Here is an 18,994-nt window from a genome sequence, read left to right as displayed (position 1 = left end):
TGTGTTGTTGTGCTTTGTGCCACAGAATTTCTCATCTTGATATTGTTGGCTTTTTTAAAAATTGGATTCCCCATGCTGTTATAACATCTTTTTTCAATGCTATGGTATGTAATCTGATTTCAAGATTTTCTCTTAATGCACTTGTTTTGTCAGTTTGAGAATTCTGATTTCTGAAGTATGTCACGTTATGTTTTTACTGAACACTGTGTATTGACTTCTGAGCAGACAGTGAAGCCAGCTGCCCAAGGACTAACAATGGGAACAGTGAATGCTACCCAGTTCAAAACCATCATTCCTCTGGCAACACCACCCAACGTTCAGCAGATACAAGTACCAGGGAGCAAGTTTCATTATGTACGGCTAGTTACTGCAACGACAGCCAGTGGCACCCCTCAGACGGTCAGCTCTAGCTCCAGCGCCAATACACAACCTTTAGCACAAGGTTTGCTTAAAGAAAATTTAATTTTTGGAATTCCTTCTGAATCATGAAGTTTATTGATTAGTGAAAATTGTGTCTGAAATGTCAATTTTCTGGACTTAGATCTGTGAACAATAAATACTCAGTTAAGGTAAAGCAAAAATGTTAGATTTACAAGGAGAAGTGATAGTTCTCAGTGAAGAGTAAATGTTTCATCTCGAGTGACTCGCACGTATCTAATTTGGAACCTATCTCCTTGCCTGCAGTTTTTTTAAAAAAAAAAGTGTTTTATTGTGGTTTATCATAAACGGCCTGCCCTTTCAGTAGAAAGCTTGAAGAAAATACATGTTTTTAATCACCCTGTTCAGAGATGTTAAGGTACAGATGAGGCTAGGGCTGCTGGCTCAAGTAGGGACACTGCCACTGCACCACATGCACCCAATTTGAAGAAAATATATTTAGTGCATTTGGTTCTCATGTTTTACTTTTAGAAAATATATTTCAGAAATATGAAAACTTCTGGGACAGGATTTTTATTTGAAAGTGAAAATAGAGACTCTAGACATTTCCTGACATTGTGATCCTGCCTTCTGTCAGTGTCTGCTGATACTGTTTTAATGGTAGGAAAGTTGGGGATGGGCTAGAGCCTTGGGCAGCAAGCCAGAGGCAGAAATTGAGTTGGGGAAATGCTGAAGTGGGCATTTTAGCAGGTATTTCTGAGTGCATGTGAAATAAAACAAGACAAGTAGAAGGCAAGATCTGATTTCAGTTGAAAGCGCACAGAGTGCAGTAATGAAGGTTTGTAAGAAAATTGGAATGTGGACACCTGACTGGATTATCTCATCTGCACTTTGTGAACTGAAGTACGTAAAATTATTATAAATTAACGGTTGTTCTTTTCAACTGCACTGAACGGGATATTAAATCTCAGCACTTTTCTTAGATACATGTTGAAGCAAAGTAATCTTGCTTTTAAAAAACGCATTGTTTCTAATCTTGAGTGCTCAAACCCCGAGCAGTTTTCAATTTTTTTTTTTCCAAAGCTGTAGAAGTTGTTTCCACACCGAATGTTATCAGTTATTATAAATTATACTCCAATACACATGATTTCATAGTTTTTCTAGTTTGTGTAAAATTGAATTTAAAAGTAAACTTTCTACCCTGTTCTGTTCTGTAACCCATTTTTACTTCCCTCAAACAGCTAAGGCAGTTGTGCTGAATCCACAAGTTCGTATGTCTGTCCCAATTGCACCAGCACAGGGCATTAAAAATGTGAGTAATAAGTCGTAATTTATGTAGCTTGTCTTTACAGCTATAGTGCTGTCATCCAGCCCATGTCATCGATAAATTGACATTCAATTAAGTGCTCACTAGTTTAATGCTCAGATGTTTGTATAATACAGTGCCTCTTTTTTGTTTGACCCAATATTTATAACACATTACGACATTATAGTGTTAAAATGAAATAATTAAAGCCATTACAATTTTGAACATCTCCATAAAGTCTTCTCTTAACGTGGGAACAGCTCATGGGGCTGAATGGCCGACTCCTATACCTATTTCTGTTAGTCATAGTCTTCTCTGCTGTAAAGAAAACACTATAATTTCTGTAGTCATTCTGCATAATGGAAACTTTTTTATGCTTTATCATTCTAGTCAATCTTTTATGCGCCCTATCCAAAGTCTTGACATCCATCCTAATATGAAGTGCCCAGAATTATTTGTAAAACTCCAGCAGATGCCTGGCCAGTGATTTGTCAAGATTAAACATAACTTTCTTGATTTTTGTAGTTTATGCCTTTGTTTATAAAGCCAAAGATCCTATTTTAACAGCCATCCCAACTTGCGCTGCCACATTTCAAAGATTTATGTACAGGCACCCTCTTCGGTTCTTGTTCCCTTTAAGGTAATACCATGTAGTTGATGTTTCCTCTCCTACTGTTCAAACCTCATGAATCATTTCACTGTGTTAAATTTCATTTGACATGTGTCTGCTTATTTTTTGGTTTGTCCATGTCCTACTGAATTCTAAGAGTTTTCCTCTTGCTGTTGACTCAATTTCCAAGTTTTACATCCTCTACAACACTGAAATTATATCAAAATCTACGTCATTAATATAAATCAAAAAGTGCAGTTGTCTTAACACCAGTTTTGGTTTGGTGGGGTGGGGGGGGTCCAGCACTCTACATTTCCCTTTGACTTAAAGAGCCTTTCCCTTACCTTTACCTGTCACTTTGTACACCTGTTTGTTTTTCAGTCATTGAACTAATCGGATGTATGTAATTTATTGCAAGTCTCTCCGACAATAAGAATTCTTTGGCTTAAAGGCAAATACTTCTGAGTTATGATTGCATATAAACCAAACATAACTTTCTATTTCGCAGCAGTTAGTCTTACAATTTTAAGAAACTTTTTTCTTAATTCTCTCTTTAGGTGGTTCCTAAACCCATTGGCAGCACGACACAAATAGTTACTACCAGCCAACCCCAACAAAGACTCATTATGCCTGCAACTGCACTGCCACAGATCCAGCCTAACTTAACGAATCTCCCACCAGGCACTGTTCTGGCACCAGCTCCTGGAACTGGCAGCATGGGCTATGCGGTTGTCCCAGCTCAATATGTTACACAGGCAAGTGGAAGAAATACTTAGCCAAGATTTTTAGAAATGAAATTGTTTTGTAAGTATTAGATGAATGAAATTTAATTTAATTTTATTTGCCTAATTGCCCAGAGCTGCTTTTTAGACTATACAGGACTCTGATCTAGCACTGTTGGATTCTACTGCATCATGCAGTCTGCTGCAACTGGCAAGAATACTGGTTTTACTGCGGACGTCGAACAATTGGTTTTCTGCATTATAAAGTAGCTATAAACTCTTTTAATCATGATCCTCTGACTATTTAATTTTTTCTTTTGTCCCACCCCCTGGTGTTGTGGTTCTGTGATCAGGGGAACAAATGGCTTTTGTTCTCAGTTGGTACAGGTTCACACTTTTTGAAAGCAATATGAAATATTTGAATGCACGCTGAACATCAGTTTTCATGCTGTAATGATCAGCATATCTCAAATAGAATACCATCCTGCACTTGATTGCTCCTGGTGATTTCAAATTTTCAGTCTTTGTGCCTCTTTTCTATCAGCTAATGGTATTAAATTGTATTTAAGATAATGAACATGAGCAAAAAGAAGTGCAAACTTGAAACAATAATCAAGGCATTCACATCAGTAGCTTTTCTGAGCAGAATGTTTTAGGTTAGATGCTTTGTCTGTTTTGGTGAAGGATTTTACCTGTAATATTTTAACTATCTATGTAACATTACAGACCTCTTTCAAGCTTGAAGATAACTACTACTATGAATTTTAATTCAATCTACAGAATAGCATTTTTAAAAGTTGCCACTGTAGCTCTTCAATTGTTACTACATGTAATAATTCAACAGCTCAAGTGTCAACCAATGGTTCAGTCGTAGCACACTCCCCTCCAGATCAAAAAGTTATTGTTTCATGATTTACTTCAAAACTGTACAAAATCTAAAATGATTGTAAACAGTGTAGCAGTGCCTCAGTATTGTACAAATTGTTAGCAAAGGTCCATTGGTTCCTCCCCACCACCTCCCAGCTAGATGTTAAAGATCCCACACCACCAATTTTACACTGTCCTAGCCAGTATTTTTAGCTTGTTGGTTGAAGAATAATTAATCAGGTTATCTGATTATCACTTTGCTTTGTGGGAGTGTGGTGTGTCTAAGTTGGTTGTAGCAGTTCTTGCATAACTATATTTTTAAAGTACTTTCAGCCAATGAAATACTTTAGATGTCCTGAGATCACAAAAGGACATTATATAAATTAATCACCTTTTATTTCATTCTTAATCAATTATGTTGACCAGATGAATTAGGGTTCTATTCTCCTTATTACTGAAGTAAATGTAAGTGCATGTACACTGATGCTCAAGTTTGTAAATGCTTTGTCTAATGTTGATCATAATTGTGAAGCCCAGATTTCACTGGTAGTACCAGGAAAGGTACTAATTGAGAGGTTACAATTAACATTAATGCCCCATAAAGATTATCCAGGATTCCCACTATTAGCTTGTTGTATTATGTAATATGCAATTTGACATCATGAGCATCTCTCCAAGGTATACTAACCATAATATAACACATTAACCAATGACCGTTGATGGGACATCCATCCAGGTCAGGAGGTGAAGAGTGGCGACCCGCTGATCTTTTCAGCAGCAGAATAGCTGCTTTACTTTATAAAGGAAGATACCAAATAGCACTCAGTGTATTATCAATAAAATGTAAACTGTTATGGAGATATGAAGTGTCATTAAATGAATGGCAGATGACAGATATACATGTCATTTAACTTTACCCTTAATTTTAGTTGCAGCAAACCTCCTATGTATCAATATCCAGTAACAATGGGTTTTCTGGAACATCCAACATTCAAACTCAAGCAAAGCTCCCTATCAATGGGTAAGTCAATAATGCAATAGTGTTATTATGTACAATGATTAAGTTATATAGAATTGCATGAAAATGGTAGGAACTTAGGCATTTGGCCCAACCAGTCCATCTCTCTATTTTATATTCCACTTCCTGTCCTTATTCATCAAATGCTATAGACTGCATTTCCCTTCTCCACCATTCTTTTATAACTTCCAGATGAATTTAGGATCCTGTAGTTCACCCCAGTCATACTCTGTGGTGGAGAGATCCACAGTCTTAAACACTCTACATAAAATTACTTCCTTCTGAATTCCTTAGTGCTGTCTTGGTGTTTCTGATGATTCCCACATGTGGAAATATTTTCTGTGTCTGTCCCATCGAAATCTTTGATAATTTTGGAGACCTTTATGAGGTGTTGGAAAAGGTACAGAGGAGATTTACCAGGATGTTGCCTGGAATGGAGGGAAGGCCTTACAAGGAAAGATTGAGAGAGTAGGGCTTTTCTGTTTAGAACAACAAAGGATGAGAGGTGACTGGATAGAGGTGTACAAGATGATCAGAGGTATAGATAGAGTGGACAGTCAGAGACGACTTCCTAGGGTGGAGGTAGCTATTACGAGAGGGCATAGTTTTAAAGTGAGTGGAGGTAGAAATAGGGGAGACATCAGAGGTAGCTTCTTTACTCGGAGAGTGGTCAGGGCGTGGAATGCTTCGCCGGAGAGGGTAGTGGAGTCGGCCTCATTAGGGGCATTTAAGCGGCTCTTAGGCATATGGGTGATTATACATCTTTTCTAAAATAATACTGGGAGCTTCATTTGTCAAGTACCTTTTCAGTTGTGGCACAAAGTCAGGTCCTTCGGTGACTCAGATTTTCTGTGACGTTTCTAGCAATAATTCACAAATTTCCCACTTTTTTTTTTAAAAGAAAAGTTTGTTAGATGTAGTCCTTTACTGAAACACTTACTTGAATTGTCAGTGTTGCCCTGGTGATTGAGGAAGCAAATCCATGCTTTTATAATGCTTACAAATGTTTTTAAAAGAAAAATTAAGGTGGAAAGAACAATTTCAGCATACTGAACATTGTGTTAATATGTATAAAATGCATACTTGTCTTGATCCCGAAATGTCCATGAAATTAAGTCTGCTTCATTAATCCACAATTCCAAGATTAAGCAATGTGCTGTTTTCTTTGGGAAGTTAAGAAAGCTTTATTTTTCTTCTTCCTCTATCTGCCCTTTTTCTCTTTTATTTAGGTCATCGACATCAGAGTCAGGAACCCGACCTAGGAAACCTTGTAATTGTACAAAGTCTCAGTGCCTCAAGCTGTAAGTAAGATGTTTTAATCATGCTGCCAAACACTGATGTCCAATTTTCACAATGCTTTGATGAAGCTGATTTTCCCCTCTTCCCCTCTAGCTTCAAGTACTGTGAGAAACATTTTAGATTTCAAATTGCAATATCCTTTGAGTGGATGTTGAACTGCCAGAGTATCGCCTCTGAGGGCCACCTAATTTTACATTCAACCCAGTCCGATTAGATAGTCTCTCACTTGCTTTATATGGTTGGATGTGGACTGAGTTGGGAGCTGTCAAGTCAGTTTTTTTAATTTTGCAGTGCTTGGCCTATTCATTTAAGTGCACTTTGTCTTTAACTTCTTTTGAGCAGCTGGTGAAGAAGGTTCTAGGCCCGAAACGTCAGCCTTCCTGCTCCTCTGATGCTGCTTGACCTGCTGTGTTCATCCAGCTCTACACCTTGTTATCTCAGATTCTCCAGCATCTGCAGTTCCTACTATCTCTGATAGAGGTTTAGTAGTTTCCTGGGTTATCCTTTGCCCCTTTTTGTTTTAAATAACAGTGTCACATTTTCAATCCTCCAATCCCCTGGGACTGATCCTGTGTTTGGAGAGACCTGGAAAAATTCCGTCAAGGTCTCCACAATTTGCTCTCTCTCTCCTTTTCAGCAGTCTAGGGTGCACCCATCCAGGCCTGGTGACTTCTCTAAATAAAAACCAAAGAACTGCGGATGCTGTAAATCAAGAAGAAAAACAAAGGAAGGGTCACTGGACCCGAAACGTTAACTCTGTTTTGTCCTTCACAGATGCTGTCAGACCTGCTGAGCTTTTCCACCAACTTTGTTTTTGTTGCTGGTGACTTCTCTACCTGGAGTGTTGCCAGCCTTTCTAACACCTCTTCCTCATCTAACACTACACTACTCAGTTGCTCAACGCCCACTTTTAACTTTGCCATTGTCACCATTTTCTAATTTGGTAAAGACAGAGCAAAGTTCTCAATTAATATCTCTTCCGAACCCTTCACTTCAGTGAGCAGCTTCCCCTGCTTGTTCCTTATGGACCCCACTCTATCCCTCACTAATCTTTTACTGTTGATTTGTTTGAAGAACATCTGTACTATTTGTTTAGTGCCGTTCTTTCCTCATGCTTCCTCTTAGCCTTCCTTATTCCAGCCTTAGACTCTATCCTGAATAGAGATACTCCCTTTGATTTCTATTGCTAATATTATTCTGGTATGCATCACATGCCTCCTTTTCTTCCTTATTTTCTGATCGGTATCCTTAGTCATTCAGGATATTCATGCATGGATTGAAGATTGTTTAACTGACAGAAATTAGAGTCGGATCATAGGAGCATGGGAGTAGGAGTAGACCATTTAAGCCACTTGGGCCTGTTCAACTCTTCGATGATATCACGGCTGATATGTGACCTAACATCCATATACCTGTCTTTGACTGATATATCTATGTCAGATTTAAAATTAGCAACTGATCCAGCATCCACTGCCATTTGTGGTAAACCGTTCCAAAAATCTGCTGCTCTTTTGTGTACTGAAGTGCTTCTTAACATCTCTCCTGAATGGTCTGGCCCTGATTCTCATACTGTGCCCCTTAGTTCCAGAATCCCTAAAGGGTGGAAATAGTTTATCTTTACCCTGTCTTTTCCTCTCAATATCTTAAACGTCAACCAAACCATCCCTTAACCTTCTAAATTCTAGAAAAAAGTATAGGAATAGGAAGGTAGGTCAGACAGGCTAAAGGGATGGTATTTACATAATGGGTAAAATTGAGTAGAAAAAGTCTAGGGGAGTTGAGACATTGATTAATGTCAGCAAAGATGATGCCTATGAAGATATTAGTCAGGAACTTGTAACAGAGATTGGTCGAGTAAAGAAGGCCAGAACCAGTTTCCACATGAGTAGAGAGGGATACAAAATTATCAAAAAAACAAGTAGAATGCAAAAAAGGTGAAGCACAACGATTAATTAAGTGTCATCGATGTCTTGTGACAACTTGCATCAAAGGTGCAGAATAACTACGCTGTACAAGAGATGTCTGGAGTTGAATGATCTAATGATAATTGTATTTTCTCAGCATTAAAAGATTCATTTACTAAAATCTCTTATTCTTGACACTCTCAAAGATGTATTTTTAAATATTCTTTGCATGCAAATTTTAAGAGAAGTGGGATTGATAGGGAGTGAGATCATTGAAGGAGGCGAAGTTGCCAAGTGATGAGGAATGCAGCTGAGTTGAGATTTCAGAGTTCTAGCACTTCCATGGTTCTTTAGGAAAAACAGGTGGTGTTGTGTAATAATGTTTAGTAAAAAAGAAGCAGAGGCAAAACTTTGAATAAAATCAGCTTTATTGCAACGTACTCAAATGTGTACGATGAAAAGTTTATAAGTCACCACATTATGGCACCACTTAGGTACAAAGTGCCTAGGTACAGATTCTTAAAAACAAATTCTTAGGGAAAAAATAGAAAAATAAAGAAATAAAAAGTTCAGAATAAGCGTTTTCAACCCAGTCCATGTTGCCACCTAGCCTCCACTAACTGAAAGAGAGACTTCCACTGCCTGTGCTGGACCCACTAATGTAGGAATCGCCACACTTTAGGTGCCGTACTCATAATCACAGTTTGGTGAGCATGGGACCCCATGTTGACAAGTTTTTTTCCCTAGGTTTTTGTCACGCCAAGATGGTAATTGGTTAATCTACTTATTAGGTTATAGATCATGGCAACCTTGTTTTCAGGAGTGAACATTCTCAAGAACAGTATGACACAAGCACATAATTTATGATATACTGCAGGATCAGCAGACAACTCATGGTTTATGTTAAAACAGCTCCAAATCTTCAGCATTATTGCCATAATTTTTGCAATGTTAAAAGCAGCTTTTAATCTAACACTGTCCTAATTTTCTGAGTGAGCCACAGGTGGGTCTGATTTTGCTAAGGTTTTGCTTTTCAATGGATGTACTTCTGAACATTTTCAATTATTTTCCACTTTGTTTACAGCCATGGCTTTTAGCCTACTTGATCAATTGACCTTAACAAGTTCTGCTCTCATACTTGTGTCATTGCTTTGTTTAAGTTTAAGGTTTATATTTGTGTTTTCAGTACATCACTTTCAAACTTAAAATGGAATTCAATCCATATTATATGACTTGGAATATATATTATAAGTTTTTTATGATCACTGTTTCCAGAGGATCTTTTAGATTTAGATTTATTTATTTGTCTCTCATACTAAGAATTGGAATATCTAAGTACAGTGAAATGTGCACAAAGTCCCCATTCCCTGGCGCCCATTTGGTTACAAAAACCAGAATTAAAAGATTTTAACACAGCCAAAAGATAAGCAAGAAAAAGAAAAGCCCCGATTTCAGAGTCCCAAGTCCCATTTCGACAATGGTGCAGGCGCCGCTCCAATCACTAGGACACCCAGGAGGCCGCCACCGCCAGGTGAAAGGCCCGTGCTCACCGCCGACTGCCACCCCCTCACCGTCCCCACTCTCCGCACCAACTGCTGCTGCCCCCCTCACCGGCCCCGCTCTCGCCCCGTGGTTCCCAGATAAGTATTAAGTAGGTAATTAAAAGGGCGGGAGTTGGGAGTATAGAATTACTGCGGAGAGGAGAGAGAGGAAGAGAAAAGGAAAGGGAACTGGTGAGCAGAGTGGAGCTCCAGGACATTACTAATTAATCTTGATTCAATATGCGATACTATATGTAACATAGCTTTATCCCCAGTCTGTTCTACACTATATTGCTTCAAGAAATTGTTATGAAAACATTTGATAACTCGTTTTAGAGCATTCTTGCCAATGTGCTTGTCCCAGTCTAGAGGAAGATTAAAGCCCCCCACAATTATCACTTTGCCTCTATTATAAGCTGTAATGATTGTGGATGCTCTGTCTAACGTTATGATTACTGTTAGGGGGTTTATAAATTTCTCACCTCAGTGGTCTGGTTCTAGCTCTTCCTAAATTCCTATATTGATTCTACTTCATAATCATCCTGAGGCCTCTTATTAAGGTCTTCTGTCATCCTTTACAAAACCTATTCCTTTGCCATTCTGCTTGTCTCTCAGAAATTTTGTTTTACCATGGAGTATTTATTTTCCATCCTAAGCACATTTGTTTCTGTGCATGTCAAAAATAAGGGTTTTCAAATTAATCAATTTAGTGCTGTAGTCAATTCAATTGGTCTTCACATCACTCGATACTTGACATTCTTTACACCATGTTTTCATGTCACACGCAGCATGCAAGTTGCCACAGAACATTTCATGTTAAAATAATTATTGTGCTTTACCATTTTTGTTCTTTTTGTTTCTTGATAATTTTGCTTTCTTCCTTCCTTATATGAAAGCTGGAAGGTTTGACCCTATTTGCTTCCAGCCAGTAAATCTGTAGAGCCACTTAATTGATAGAAAAGCCCCAGTGGCAGACTCTGTTGGTACCCCCTTAGCCAAACTGTAAGTAGAAGATGAGTGCAAGAAAGCAAACATGTTGCCTCTAAAAATCATTCAGGAAACATCAGACTTTGTGTTCACAGCTGATCTCTGGGAGTTAAGCTGATCATTTGCCATGTTGCCTGCATTGCTAGATTATGGCAGGTGCAAATTACCTCATTTTACTAGATCAACTCAAAAACTTGGTAAAACTAAAATACAGGATAGCCACCCTTATTACATCTGATTTACATGTATTGCAATATCTCTTTATAAAATTTTAGCTCGAACTCCAAGCTTCCAGGAATGGTACACAATATGATAGTGATGAATTCATCGCAATTGTTAATGTATTTGTGGACTTAGAATATATTCTAGATTCATCTAAAATTTCAACTTTCATTTTAGATACTGTGATTGTTTTGCAAATGGAGAATTTTGCAATAACTGCAATTGTACTAACTGCTTCAACAATCTGGAACATGAAGCTGAGCGGCTAAAAGCAATAAAGGTGAGACTCTATAGTTGTTTAAAGGTGCAACATTAAAAATGTGCCTTGTCTGACAAGTGCAGGGCATTCTCGGTGTTAATTTTAGGATTCTTTCTGTCCAGGATGCTTCCTAATTCCACCAATCTACTTTCATCCTGTTTACCCCACTCACCAGTACACGTTTTGAACTCGATTTGTGGATGAACAATTGTTTCTGCTTTCTGCATTTCCCTCCAGTGAGCGCAGCTAACAATGTGTGTAGGATTGACAGATGTGAATAGGTCTTGACTCATGGTTGTGCTGCACCAGTAACTCAATAATTAAAGTTCACATTTGAGGATTTACCACTCAGACTGTGCATTAAAGATGCATGGAATCTTGAATTTGTAATGACAAGTATTTAGTGCCTGCAGAAAGAGAAGGATGGATTAGACAATTGACAAAAAGAATATAAAATACCATTGACAATTTATTTTCTTGTCTGTTTAGTTAGACCTGATTTTTGGGGCTACACGTTAACTTGGTTGTCATGACTTCATATGACCTCGTGTTTGTAACCAGCTGAGCACAGATCCAAAATAGAATTGCTGATGAATATTTTTCCAGTCAGCCCCAATAAATATGTTGTCTTGCAGTGATGTAGGAATTTTATATATTTGCTTTCATATTTCAGGGAGAAAGAGCTCAGCGGTTTGTTTTTTTTATTATTGAAACCTAGGCATGAAATATGCAGGCCAAAAGATGTTGAGATATTCCAACAGTAAAAGTAAGTGCCCTTACTCCTGCTTGAATTCATGATTCTGCAATAAAGTTACCTTGTATACATCTTGGGAAACTTTCCATCTTGAGACTAAAATGAAACATTTTGGCAAAGGAAGCCATTTGTAAATTCTTGTGTATGTGATTTTGGATTCCATTCGGGAAGATTTGGATTTTTACATACCCCTGTTGTCTGGAACAGGGTGTCTCTAAGACCCTGCAGACTCTTCAACCAGTGTACACGATATTAAGTTAACCAGGCACCTTAGCATGCATCAGGAAAGGACTACATAACATAAGTCTGTGGTCAGTGAACCAGGTTGTAACTTTATTTTGAAGACAACAAAGGTTAAGAGTTAAATGTGTAAAGTTTAACAACTCTATTTCTAACTATCCGATTCTTTAGAGACTTAAAATATTTCCCAGATACTCGTAGCTCTTGCTGGTCTGTGAAATTGTTCAGTCTATTCCTCTCTTCACGAGTTGATTTCTCTCTGAGAGGGCAAGCTGCTCAATCCCAGTGTGCCTGTAGGTAGGCTGGAGAGCGGGGTTTCCTGAGTCCTGCCAGGCTGGGTTCTTGTACCTTTCTGGCTACCTTCTCAAACTTTCCAAGGACTTGACTAATCAGAGATATTAAACTAATTGGCTTTATCACCTTGAAATGCTGCCAGTGGCTCTTGATGGCTTGCTTAACAACGACCCTTTTGATGTGTCTGCTCTTGGGCCTGGAAGTCTAGTTTCATTCCAGAATATACTCCCTAGTCTTTTGACATAACCAAGGTGTGGAGCTGGAGGAACACAGCAGGCCAGGCAGCATCAGAGAAGCAGGAAAGCTGACGTTTCGGGTCTGGACCCTTCTTCCAAAATGGGGGAGGGGAAAGGGGTCTCTGAAATAAATAGAGAGAGGGGGTGGTGGTGATAGAAGATGGATAGTGGAGCAGATAGGTGGGAGAGAAGACAGACTGCTCAAGGAGACGGGGAGGGGGGGGGGGTACTGGTCTTGGGATGAGGTCGGGGGTGGGGAGATTTTGAAGCTCGTAAAGTCCACATCGAGACCATTGGGTTGTAGGGTTCCAAGGCGGAATATGAGGTGCTGTTCCTCCAGTTCTCGAGAGGCATCGTCGTGACACTGAAGGAGACCCAGGATGGACATGTCGTCCAGGGAGTGGGAGGGGGAGTTGAAGTGGTTTGTGACTGGGAGGTGTTGTCGTTTGTTGCGAACCAAGCGTAGGCGCTCCACAAAGCGGTCTCCAGGCCTCCGCTTGATTTCCCTGATGCACAGGAAGCCACATCGGGAACAGCGGACACAATAGACCATGTTAGCGGGTGTGCAGGTGAACATCTGTTTAATGTGGAAGGTTTTCTTGGGGCCTGGGATGGAGATGTAGGGGCAGGTGTAGCACCACCTGCGGTTGCAGGGAAAGGTGCCGGGCGTGGTGGGGCTAGTGGGGAGTGTGGAGCGGACGAGGGTGTCGTGGAGAGAGCGGTTCCTCCAGAAGGCAAATAAGGGTGGGGAGGGAAATATATCCTTCATAGTGGGGTCAGATTGCTGGTGGCAGAGAATGATGTGTTGAATCCGGAGGTTGATGGGGTGATAGGTGAGGACGAGGGAATTCTGTCTTTGTTTTTATTGCGGGGAGGGGGTGCGAGGGCTGAGGTGTGGGAAATGCAAGAGATGCAGTCGAGGGCGTTTTTGACCACTGTTGGGGGGGAAATTGAGGTTCTTGAAAAACAAGGACATCTAGGATGTCCAGGAGTGGAAGGCCTCACCTTGGGGGTGGAGGCGGAGGAATAGGGAATAGGGGATCGCATCCTTGCAGGAAGGTGGGTGAGAGGAGGTGTAATCTCGGTAGCTGTGGGAGTCGGTGGGCTTGAAACAGATATCAGTTTTGAGGTGGTAACCAGAGATGGAGACAGAGAAGTCCAGGAAGGAGAGAGAGGTATCAGAGATGGTCCAGGTGAACTTAAGCTTGGGGTGGAAGGTGTCTGGTACACTTGTCCCCGCCTCCTTGACCTGTCCGTCTTCCCTCCCACCTACCCGCCCCTCCCTCCTCACTGATCAACCCCCATCCCAACTCCCTAGCTGCACTCACCTTTACGAGCTTCATCCCCGCCTCCTTGACCTGTCCATCTTTTCTCCACCTATCTGCTCCACTATCCATCTTCTTTCATCGCCTCCCTCGCTCTGTCTTTATTTCAGAGCCCCCTTCCCCTCCCCCATTTCTGAAGAAGGGTCCAGATCCAAAACATCAGCTTTCCTGCTCCTCTGCTGCCTGGCCTGCTATGATCATCCAGCTCCACAGTTTGTTATCTCAGACTCCAGCATCAGCAGTTCCTACTATCTCTCACTCTAGTCTTTTGTTTTACTGAGGTATGTCTACCCCATGCATCTACTGTTGTTTGTTGGTCTGTCTGGAAGGGTTGAATTGCCCTTTCACACTTCCTAATGAGTTCTGGTGCCTCTCTGGTTTTCAGTTGTTTGGGCTTAGATCTTGCAAGGATTTGTCCCTTGACTGAATTCTCTTGTCTGTTTTGGCTTAGGCGTTCCCAGCATACTTTGCTTTTTGGGCAGTTTTGATGCCCTGCTTATTTCAGTTGCTGCACCTGTATTTCTGATCTCCCTTCTTAATTTTTTTGTTTCACTTGAGCAGTCACAGGCTGCTTCACTCCTTTCCACTACTTTTTTACCATGCTTTTTTCTTCTTTTGATACCACAATCACCTCTTCTATTCTTCAGTGTGTCCACTCATTGCCCTTCCTGAACACACCGCCTGTGGCGTGACCATTACCTGGAGCATACAGTTCGGTGACTTTCACCATCTCTGCTCCACGTGACTCCAGCTGTCACTCAAACTTCAAAGTCCTGAGTTCAAGCAGATGGAGACATATCTTGCACGTTTCACCCAAGACACATGAACTACTCCGATTCCTACATGGCTCAGGAATTGCAAGTAACTGGTCTCAGCTACCCATCCATGATTTAAAACAATCACTAATTCCTCTTTTTAGAATCTAGTTTATAGCTTGTTGTAAATGTTACAATCAGGTGAGGAAGTGTTTAATGGACTCCCCTCTTTGCCCTGTCCTCATTTGACTGGAAAAAGCTTGTGCTTGAAAAGGATGTTTGCCAATTCAGTGAGTAACTGTGTGCATGCTGTTCTTGTGAAAGAACCAATAGCTCAGGCTTTCTTCAGTTTCGCAAAGAAAGATCTGTTTTCTTATCCGTAAACTGATCGGATTAAAATAATGAAGTATGCGCCAATTGTCACATGCATCACACACACATGTATGTTAGAGTTGGAGTTGTTAGTTGGTTTGCTGAGCTGACTGGTTTTCATGCAAACATTTCGTCTCCCTTCTAGGTGACAATATCAGTGCTGTGTGGCCTCCGTTGAAGCGCTTATGGAACCAGACTTCCATGAATTCTCGTGCTTGTCTCTGTCTCACTTGTCGTAGTACTATAACTTTGTCCCAGTCAAATTGATGTCCTTCTATGTTGGAGTGTATTGAAACGAGGGAGAATTGGTCGTGCCTTTTTGCTGCGAGTTACTGTTCATGTATCCTCGTGGTGAGTTTCCTGCCCATCTGTCCTATGTAGTGTTTCTCGCAATTGCTGCATGGTATTTTCTATATCACATCTGTCCTGCTCATTGTGGGTATGGGGTCTTTCATCTTTGAGAGCAACTAGTGAAGTGTGGCTGTTGGTTTGTGTGCTATCCTTATTCCAAGAGGTTGTAGCATTCTTGTCAGTTCTGATGTGTTTCTAACATAGGGTAGGGTGGCCAATGTGTTGGGGCGTACAGTGTCGTCTTGGTATTGTTTGTTTGCCAGGAATTGGTGGATGAAGCTGTTTGGATAACCATTGTTTGCAAAGACTCTGTTTCGGTGTTCCTCTTTGTTTTTGTACAGCTCCAGCATGTTACCGCTCGTTTTAAGCAGAGTCTTGACCCAGCTCTGGGTGGTGGTTACTGTTGTAATTCAGGATTGTGTGTGTGTGTGTGTGTGTGTGTGTGTGGTATTTCTGCATATGCTGGTAAGAAATTCCACATTGTTCATTCGTTCCACCATTATGTCTAGAAACGGGAGTTGATTGTTGTTCTCTTCTTCCCTGGTGAACTTGATCCCAGTGTTGGATCCCATGCTGTTAATAAGTTACAGTACTAGGACAAGCGAGACAAAGACAAGCATGAGAATTCTTGGAGGCCTGGTTTTCAACCACTGATGCAATTAACAAACATGTTGAAATAGACTCCATGTACATATCACCTTGGTACAAAACTGGAAACAAGACTGCCCGCCATGACAAACTAGACCACGTAAATTCAGAGCAGGACAGAACAACAGCGCTTCAGCAGAGGGTACACAGGATTGATGATGCCACCTGGAAGGGAGACAAAATATTTGCATGAAAACCAGTCAGCTCAGCAAACCGACCAACAACTCCAACGCAACCCGAGCTACAGATCTTCGTTAAACCGTTTTGTTAGAATAGGGAAGGATAGGTTTGCCAAATTCCAGGGAAAAAAGAAATCATGTGGAGTTTATAATTTGTTGCTGTGACTTGTTTCAGACTGCATTTGATGATGGTTGTTCTTTTAGAGATACAGCTGTGGAGTTGAGTTCATTCTTTAATATTGTTTTGTTGCTTGGGGACTTCTCTTTCCCTGTTTAAATACAAACATATGAATCAGGAGTAGAAATAAGCCTGCTTCGCCATTTGATAAGGTTGTGGCTAATCCGTGTTCCAAATTCCAATCTATTACGATTTTAACCTTTTTGATTCTTGTTAGGCAAAGGAATCAATCTACCTCTGCCCGAAAAAAAAAATTAATGTCCCCACTTCCCCCTCCTTCCTGCTGCATTTTTCTCACATTATATTCTATCCACTAAGTTTTGCTGACTCACTTAACCTATCCATATCCGGTTTGCATCCTTGTTAGATCATCTTCACAACATGCTTTCCTTCCCATCCTTGTATCAACTGCAAATTTAGCCACCATATCTTCAACTTTCTCACCTAAGTTTTTATATACAAATTATGAAAAACTAATGGCCCAAGACATACATCTGTCGGACCCCACTTGTCATATCCTGCCAATCTTAAAAAAGATCCATTATGCATACTGTTTCCTGTCAGCCAGCCAACCAATCATCTATCCAAGAATCCAGTTCTTTTTCTCTTTAAACACCACCACCAAAATCACCCAATTAATTAATTAATCCAAAACAAATTACTTGCACTGCTGACCACGGGCAAAGAACCTAGCATTTTTTTATATTTTGAAAATTTCACTACCAAATCACCCAACAAACTAATTAAACAAATAACAATTAACAAACGCTGCCTACTTGGGATGGTCTCACAATCACCAAACTGGTGGGAGAGGAGGATAATGCGCTCTCGTCCCTTTTTGCCTTCCTGTCCCTAAATGCTTCAAGGGTTGAAATCGGTTCTTTATATTTTATAATCAGCACGAGCAGAGGTAAGATTATTTTATTTAATCAACCTGTTCAGAGCTGTTATTACACACCTCTGGAGCAAGTGAGGACAACTCTGGAGCTGTTCTGGTTGACCCTTTTCTGTCACAAGGTGGTGCAATGGTAATGTCACTAGTCTTGGCCTCTGGGTTAGCAGACCAATGTTCCGGGGAAGTGGGTTCAGATCTCACCGTGGCAGACAGTAAAGTTGGAATTGATGAGAAATATCTCAAACAAGACTGGGCTGCAGTTCAATGGGCTAGAAGACTCAGATTCAAATCCCAACTACTTCATACATGTGTAATAACATCTCTGCATGGGTTGATTAGAAAGATATTCAGTTTGATCCTAAGAGTCATAGGAGTACAGTTAGTAAGTTTACAGATGACACTAAAATTGGAGGTGTAGTGGACAGTGAAGAAGGCTACCTCAGAGTATAACAGGATCTTGTTCGGATGGACCAATGGGCCGAGGAGTGGCAGATAAAGTTTAAATCAGATAAATGTGAGGTGTTGCATTTTGCGAAGGCAAATCAGGACAGGACTTATTCACTTAATGGGTAGGTCTGGGGGAATCTGTTAAGAAGCATTTATTTATGCAGAGGGTTGTCAACATATGGACTTTGCTCTACTTGAAGGCTGTGAACGTTCCATCACTAAGTGTATTCGGGAAAGATATTGATAAATTTTTAGATTTTAAGCCGTCAAGGGATATGGGGAAGAACAAGGAATGTGGTCTTGAGTCGAGGATCAGCAATGATCCTACTGAGTGGCAGATAAGGTTCGCAAGTCTGAATGCCCCACTCCTATTTATATTTCTATATTCGATTAGTCTGTTTTGTGTAAAAATGTAGTGTTGTGTAGTCACTAAATTATTGGACTAGTAATCCAAATGACGGGACTGTTTCAAGCTGTATTAGTTCAGTTGTCACCACGGTAACTTTGGGACATAATTTCTGCTTTAGAAAAGAAATTAAATCTGGAATTAAAAACTGATTTTGTTAAAAGTGATCAGAAAACTTTTTGGATTGTCATTAAACACAGTTGTTCCTTTACTTGGATTAAAACAAATCTGGCCCTTTTCTATATGTGACTTCAGTCTGTCAATGTGGTTAATAGCTTGCTGCGCTACTTCAGAAGTTACTTGATACAATAAGGAGAGACAATAAATACCAATCTTGTAGGGATGCTAATATCCCATGGATTTTGGTTTTTCTCAAAGAATATTCAAATTAAAGTCTGTTATGAAAAACTCAGAACCCATCAGTTTGAATCTCCTAGAGAAGAAATTGAGCTCAAATGTTTATCAAAACAGTTTAGATTCAATTGGCTTTCAGAGTGTTGTTGAAAAGAATTCGAGGAAAGGGAATCGTGCATAATTTACAGAGGATTAACTTTGCATTTAAAAGTTGTAATTGCAATTTATTTTTATCACTTTATGTAAAGGGAAATCTACTGTAAACATGCTTTGATTCTGTGATCACGTTTTACGACATAAAGCTAATATTTTAATCTTAAAACCATGTCTGATATGTGGGGATGGAGGTGGGCATGGTGGTTCCCAGGCCTGCCTAGGTGACAAGTGCTGGGAGAAGCAATAGCACAAAAATTGCCAGCAGGCAGGAATCCCAATGTGTTCCTGCTC

General features: G+C 40.1%; 1 protein-coding gene across 5 annotated transcripts in view; it reads left to right on the top strand.

Annotated features, from left to right (window-relative positions):
- Positions 1 to 18,994, top strand: part of lin54 (lin-54 DREAM MuvB core complex component) — an 81,536-nt gene that overhangs the window by 41,719 nt on the left and 20,823 nt on the right. For all 5 annotated transcript variants that reach the window (XM_048617055.1, XM_020510075.2, XM_048616884.1 and 2 more), the window contains 6 exons: positions 226 to 442; positions 1,620 to 1,690; positions 2,852 to 3,049; positions 4,813 to 4,904; positions 6,131 to 6,202; positions 11,032 to 11,134. In XM_048617055.1, coding sequence (XP_048473012.1) covers positions 226 to 442; positions 1,620 to 1,690; positions 2,852 to 3,049; positions 4,813 to 4,904; positions 6,131 to 6,202; positions 11,032 to 11,134 — 753 coding nt within the window. The remainder of the gene's footprint in view (positions 1 to 225; positions 443 to 1,619; positions 1,691 to 2,851; positions 3,050 to 4,812; positions 4,905 to 6,130; positions 6,203 to 11,031; positions 11,135 to 18,994) is intronic.

The sequence above is a fragment of the Rhincodon typus genome, chromosome 1, assembly GCF_021869965.1.
Source record: "Rhincodon typus isolate 14 chromosome 1, sRhiTyp1.1, whole genome shotgun sequence".
In the NCBI taxonomy this organism is placed as follows: Eukaryota; Metazoa; Chordata; class Chondrichthyes; order Orectolobiformes; family Rhincodontidae; genus Rhincodon; species Rhincodon typus.
Note: the sequence above shows the minus strand (reverse complement) of the source record. Positions and strands in the feature narration are given on the sequence as shown.